Source organism: Lygodium microphyllum, chromosome 11 (assembly GCF_053477565.2).
Source record: "Lygodium microphyllum isolate KBCC chromosome 11, Lygodium_microphyllum_v1.1.10, whole genome shotgun sequence".
Lineage (NCBI taxonomy): Eukaryota > Viridiplantae > Streptophyta > Polypodiopsida > Schizaeales > Lygodiaceae > Lygodium > Lygodium microphyllum.
The window spans coordinates 134,146,951-134,154,236 of NC_141145.1; the positions used below are offsets into that span (position 1 = coordinate 134,146,951).

The 7,286-nt window shown below is 39.5% G+C and overlaps 1 protein-coding gene across 16 annotated transcripts in view; it reads left to right on the forward strand.

Annotated features, from left to right (window-relative positions):
* LOC148029409 (chromosome-partitioning protein, putative (DUF639)) overlaps nt 1–5,322 on the forward strand; it is a 183,758-nt gene extending 178,436 nt beyond the window's left edge. For 10 of the 16 annotated variants that reach the window (XM_087688222.1, XM_087688224.1, XM_087688233.1 and 7 more), the window contains 2 exons: nt 3,016–3,271; nt 4,482–5,322. In XM_087688222.1, the coding sequence (XP_087544348.1) occupies nt 3,016–3,271; nt 4,482–4,805 (580 nt within the window). In that variant the 3' untranslated portion in view covers nt 4,806–5,322. Of the gene's footprint in view, nt 1–3,015 lie in introns of all 16 variants that reach the window. The other 6 variants (XR_015692425.1, XR_015692426.1, XR_015692427.1 and 3 more) reach the window with 4 other exon arrangements.
* The last annotated feature ends 1,964 nt before the right edge of the window (nt 5,323–7,286 follow it).

Genomic DNA, 7,286 nt, shown 5'->3' on the forward strand with positions numbered 1-7,286 from the left:
GTACTAAACATCGTGACCTTGGTCTTACCAAGGTTCACTACAACACACTGTCCTACGCATAGGAGTACAATATATCCAAGTGTCTTTGTAACCCTTGTGAAGAGTCAGCTATCCATACAATGTCATCTACACACAATAAGAGAGATATCCAAGTACCAACTAGTGGGGTCCCTCTTATCACCTCCTTGTAAGATATAATCAAAGATCTTGTCAATGTAGAGGCCAAATAATGTGAGAGAGAGGGGGCATCCCTATTTCAACCTTATGATGGAGCGGATGGGTGCTTAAAGATCTTCAACTGTCTACACTTTACCAATAACCCTCTCGTAGAATGCAAGAATCCCCCAAATAAGCTCCTTAGGTACTCCCATGGCATTTAGTACATGCAACAACCTGTCTCTCAGCATTGTATCAAAAGCTTTGTGGAAATCCACAAAGTAGCTGTAGATCCACCGGCCATGAGCTCTACCCTCCTCAATAGTCACCCTGGTTGTGAGGATGTAATCCAACGTGGCCCATAATAGTCCAATAGTTATTAGGCAAGGGAGCGTCTCCTAACTTGAGGATAGGGACAATGATATTCATGCTCTAACTCTTTGGCAAGCCTTTGCACAACACTCTATTAACCGCCCGTCACACTATGGGAGCTGGCCATGCCACCCAACGAATGACATTTGAGCTTAAAGGGGAGCATCCTCGTGGTGTTTCCAGTGGGGCACCGGCGATTCAAAGAAGTGCTGCCTTGCCGGGGCAGAAAAAGATCCTGACTCCGAGCAAAAATGCGTGAACTGTCTCACGACGTTCTGAACCCAGCTCGTTTCTATTCAGTGGTCGTGGATACTGCAAGGGTTTGTGAAAGGAGGCGAAGGGAGACCAGAGCGGACTGGGCGCTGGATTCCTCGCATCCATCCATTCATATCGTCTCTCATTTTTTGGAACACATAGGCTAGTGGTCCAACCACCAAATCTCTAGCATGAATAAAATGCTTCGCCACTAGTCCATCAAGGTCCTATTCCCTCCCTCTATTGAGTCTATTGATAGCCTCACAAACTTTGTCCTTTGTAAAGAAAGTGGAATCTCTAGGCAGGGCTTCAGTGGATCTGGAAGAGGAGGCTGACCCATCACTATGTATAGGCTGGTTGTGTGCTGCTCCCATGTAGGTGAGGATGTAACGGGTGTGGCTAGGCAATGCTCTTTGAAGAGCTGTCAGGCCTCTCCAGAGTCCTAGCTCAATGACAACTGGTATAGATCTCTCTCTAACTAGGCCAAGAGTGCTTTCTTCTTCCGCCATATAAGGCCTTGGAAGAGTAGCTGAGGGGAAGCCTCCATGCTAGTAGAAGAGCAAAACTCCAAGTAATGAGCTAACCACAAAGGAATGGTGAGCTACCTAGGAAGGACTGGTGCAAACCTGCATGTTATTGCTAAATTGAAATACAAAACCTTGCAAAAGATATCAGGTTTTGCATACCAGAGTTTCATTATGAATTCGGCACAAAACACAAGCAAAAATGAATTAAGAATGGAAGTAATGAAATATGGGAATGTGTGAATACAACGGAAGACAAATGAAGGAGAGCGCTAAAGCTTAAGTAGCCTAGGGATATATTAGGCTATGGGCTTGACTCATTAACCTAAGGAACTAAGAGTGCTAAGTCATGCTAAACTAGCCCAGAGTACCCTAAGGGTCCTAGAGGGTGCTAGCGTAAGTGTGTGCCCACCATCATGCATGTCCATTAGTAGGTCTCTACCAATGAAACTCATGGCAAGGTGGGGAACTAGTCCTTGGCAGGAAGGGGGGGTGCAGGAGGAGACCTTGGAATGGTGGCTTGAAGTGCCTGTGGTGAAATATCTAATGTGGTGTGGTTAGCAGACCACTCGTGAAAACCTTCAGGAGTCCTATGAGCCAGGGGAGGAGGGGACTGCTGACATGTCTAGTGGTGCACCACTGAGATGATTGTATACCAGGAGTAGCAGCTGGTGCAGTAGCTTGAGGGGTAGCCCCTCTTGGCTGTCCAGGGAGTGTACTGCTCATGGATCCAGTCAGGGCCTATTGGGGATTCTTAGCTGAATGACCTTGGGTCTTAGAATGACACTCACTGTCGACATGGCCTGAGTGCGGGCAATGTGTGCAAAACCTATTCATTGAGGAAGTTACTGCCAAAGGGGTTTAGTCTTTTGGTGTTTTTGGCTCCATCTAGGAAGGGGTCACCCGTTTTTTGCAATGCCTTCCCATCTGGAGAGTTCTGGCCATTCCTAGATTTCCCTTTCAAAGTAGAGGATATCAGGACCCCCTTCTAAAAGTGAGAATGAAGAGGTCTTTTTGTGGACTTGATCATGCAGCCTTGCTTAATGCAACTAACATTTGAACTCATTTAAGGTCAGCAGTCAGGGCAACAAAAAGATGTGTTGTATAATGTGGAAGTATTTAGGAGGCAGCTTGTTTAAGAAAAATGTGACCTGATCATCATCTGACTCTAGCAGACACTAGGGGTTGAGTGCATACAGCGTTTGAAGATGAGGATTGGTTGAAAATAAAGAAGGTGAAAACATCAACACACAAATGCAAGGCCAAGCCTACTGAGATACCATAGGTTGTAAAGCAGATATGGAAGAAACTCTCATCAAAAAGTATTTTGATTATAGACAAAGCCATTCACTATAGAAATTCTTCCCAACTTTGGGTATACACAAGCCATCACCTCTTATCTTGTGATTATATCATTAGACTTGATAAGAATTCTTGAATTAAATCCTTATTTTGGCTTGTGATCCTTTATGTAAGGAAAACATCTTTGTATAGTGTTGATTTCTCAAGTGTGTATGCTTAACTGTAAATTTCTGTTGAAACTGTTAGGGTGAAGATGAATCCAACAATCCTGTCTTCAGACCTTTTTTTCCCCCAGATCATTAGGGGGATAGGATGATGACCTGTCAATATAAGAAGCTTCTTGTAATCTAAAAGGTTCTTTGAGTGTCATAGAGGATTTCATGAGTTCCATCAATTTGATGTGCAGAAACTGGCTCAGATATGTGTTTTCAACAGTGCTGCTGTTAGCTGCAGTTTTCATCTTCACGTTACACAATTTGAAATCCAAGGGACGCTTAGGAGATGGGTTTGGAAGAGTAACCATTAGAGAACCTCCGCCTTCAAATACATTGCAGAAAATCTTAGCTTTGAAGGAAGCACTTACTGAAGTGGAGCTCCAAATTCAAAAATCTAACATAGCACTACTCAAACTCCGCAGTTTGGCATTATCTAAGCATCCCGAGGTTTGCCCCTTTGTATCTCCCCTCTCACTGCTGTTCAAAATGATTCCAAGCATGCAGAATTATTGCATCAAAGTTTGAAAAATGCAAGCCTGTTTATCAGTTTTGCTTGAAAGTTTGTGTTTTAATGAATGTATGGTAAAGGAAGATGTTTGATCTGGTTCAGATTTACTTAAAAGCCTAAGAGCTTCGAATTTGAAGTTTTTCGAAATCCTTCCATGATGGACGTTAAAAATGGAAAAGAAAAACAATCATAAGGTCTCACTCGTTGCTTTTTCAACCTCACTTACTGTGCTCTCTTCCGAAAACAAATAAACAAACTGGTTCACTTGTCTATGGTAAAGGTCTTTTGCTTTCCATTTCTTTAAAGATGACCACTTAAACAAATCAAGCTCACAGAGTCACATTCAAGGACTCTAAAAAGTACCATCTTATTGAAGTTCACATAAACTGTTAATACATACAAACATTGCAAATTTCTTAAATTTTTGCTCTCACATGAATACCCCAAGCCAAGCGAATATACAGAATACTCTTTTTTCCCTATGTGGGACTTGCTCTCTGGATACGTGTGCTTGCTGGTTAGAAAGTCAGTATATTTATCTTATACATGACTTAGTTTGTATATTTACCTTGGAGTTTTTACTGAGGTTTCTACTAATAGATTTCTTTTTTTCTATTTGTCTGACTGCAGTATGAATGGCAAATTAAGAGTGATCCTTGAACTGTGTCACCAAAATAGTTCAGGATTTACATAGGTTAGGTTGCGTGGCCACATACAACTGCTTTGACTTGCTTCTCACATCCTTTTTATCCCTTCAAAATTTGCTTTCATAACTAACTTATAGAGAATGTTCCTGCCCGTAAGAGGAGTTGTAGATTCTGGTAGATACGAGGTGATGTTGCTACTTTGCCGTGTACTAGCACTTATGCTTCCACTTGAGCATATCTTCTTCAGATGCAGAGGTTATGAGATGCATTTCGTTGGAACACATCAGCAACTGTTGACCATGATAAAGACCAAGCTCTTATGCAATTTATCTTGTTGATCTGATCATCATAAAAGGGCACGTTCTTTGGTGTATTGGAGTTTTGGGGTCTGCTACCAGAATTTTTTATTTAATAACTGGCTGTAAATTTTCGAAAGCACCTTGTTTGATGTGTTTGACTTCTGCTCTCTGGAGTTAAGATCTGTAGTTTCACCTAAATGCAGGCTACAAAATGGGTTCTTTTGGTGCTTGTGGGGTCAGCCTTGACATTCTTGTTTGTACCATTTCGGTACATATGTGTATTTATCCTTTTTGATCAGTTTACATGTGAACTCAAGTTTCGAAAAGGAATGGTAATTAAGATGACCAGGCAACTGAAGGATTGGTGGCAAACTATACCGGCTGCACCAGTTGAAGTTCTTCCTCATGAACACCATTCAGACAGAGATTCAGGGAATACAGCATCCGAAGTCGATGAGCATGCACATCCCACAAAAGGTGAAGTGATTGCAGAAGCTGTAAGGGAGTGGTTTGCAGAAAGCTTTTGAGGAAATCAGCCTATATTGTCACTTCAGTAGCTTAAACAGCTGGCTGTGAGACTGACCAAGTATATATTGTCACGGCAATATCTGCTCTCGAAAACGATGCTGCCCAATTTGTTAGAAATGTACAGGATTGATGGTCCTTATTCTTGTTAAGCTGTTATTAAGCATGTCCATATCACCATATGAAAACAAATGTGCAGAGCTTTAATGTATATTCTTCTCTTCTCACACTTCCACTGTTATAAGGATTGCTACAGCATTTCCTCCCAATTTTCACTGCTGTAAAAGGCCACAAATGAATTGTCCTTGGGCACACGAGGAAGCTTACATTCAAGCTAGTCATTCTTCTCTATAATGCCATTTGTAGGAGTATCATCACCTTCAGCTTGCTCACAAGGACCCTAATTTTGTAACTTTAGCAGTATGGCAAAATGAATGCCACTTAACGAATATTTTGAAATCCATTTGTTCTTGTAACATGTAACATATTAGTCAATGCTATACTTGATTCTAAACTTGTGAAAGGGATCAACATGCATAGTGTCAACCCTAATTCTCTCTCTCTCTCTCTCTCTCTCTCTCTCTCTCTCTCTCTAGTGCCTTATAATTCTTAGGTTTTAGGACCTAGTTCTTTAGCATTTGAAGCTATAATTGTGTATTAGTACACTAATGAAAGTTTACTAGGTGTAGCACAAAAAATAGAATGTGCATGCACATCTTAGGTCTGAGTAATGGGAACATTGTTTATTAAGGTGAACTAAGTAATATGGACATTACAATAAGGCCACATATAGTATAAATCTTTTCCAAGTGTTAGTCAATAGATGGCAATTTTGATGACTAGACACGCAATAGAACACTATTTCTCTTAATTGCATATTGTAAACAAAATCAAGCTATATATTTGCAAAAATTTCTCTCTTTTGGCTTGATCATACATAGTGATCCTAATACCAGTCTAAGGGCAACTTTGAAGGAAGTGTATTAATATCTTGAGAGACTATATTTGATTCACATCTAACGGATTGTTGACCCAAATAAATCGGCTTTTTTTATTAAGTCTAATGGTCTTTAGATACTTATGATCTACAAAGTTTTGAGACATTTATAGGAACCAAATTGTATGGGAAGCATAAATAATGTGCATGCTTATATATGCATTGTACAATGTATGTCAAATATGATAACATTAGTAAGTAAACTTCCATAGTACTTGTGGTCAAGCCTCATATGAAATTGAAGCAAGTAATCATAAATGAAATGATATATAATCATTGAGTATGCTTTGAGTGTATCTAAAAAGGATTAAAGTTGTAAGTTATATTTATACATGGATGAAAAAATTCATGCTCCTAATATAGAGTAGTCATCTCATCTCAATATTTATTTGCAGGGGTGCTATAACATTTGTCTTACCATGCATCTCTCAAGAGGGTCTCTTAATGTCACTTTAGCTCTAGTGAGAAGAGAGTTGTCATAGTATAATTGTTATGTAAGGTCCTCTAATGCTACTACTTGATATCTTCCTATCTCCTTCCACACTTGATATGACACAATGCATATTTGACTAATGCCACATCTAAGGTTGTGTATGATGTGTTCATCTATTATGGTTGCATGATGCATCCATTACAATAAAGGTCTAAAAATAGTATGCAATTATATCATTTGAGAATGAAGTTGCTACATGCAGTTCACCCAAGTTGTATCTACATTTGATTTTGCATTGTCCATCCTAATCACTGGGCCAATAATTAAACCTAAGAGTAGTCAAGACTATATTTAAGGAGGAAATCGCATCTAGCCTAATCCCATGTAGGTTCACATCCATGTGTATTTATAAGTGTTCCAACAATGGTTAACCTGATCTTGGTTTTTCAAAGGTTTACTAAAAGATCTCTATTCATTTAAGAGGCCTATAAGACATCCAAGTGCTATTACAAATAGCCTAAACATTGAGGACAATTTTAGATAACTATTATTTCATATGCATACAATACGATGGGTCCAAATGTGCCTAAGATGATCTATCTATGCATTTTCCTTTTGTATGTAAAGACTAAACAACATAGGTGACATTGGACACAACTATTAAGCCATCTTAGTCTTGGGTTATTTCTACCTTTGATCTATCAATGGTATCCAAGACCAATTGTCATGTCAAGAGGGTGCTATCAATGTCATTTAAGATCAATGTAAAAGAGTGTTATTAGCTAACCTAACTTTAAGAGGGTGTGGCACATGTGCTAATGTTATCATATCCTATAAACCTCTCGTAGAGGTATGCAATGATTCAGGTTTTGGAATTGGGTTAGATGGTCCTCTACACAAATATTCTCCATACCCCTTGGATTGTCATTACTCAACTACATGTGCACTCACATAGGCGTATTCTACTATACATCTACAAATATGTATCTTGCAAGGAATGTGCCTCATAAAGATTCACAAATACATCTTTTGCGCACATCAATATATTGGATG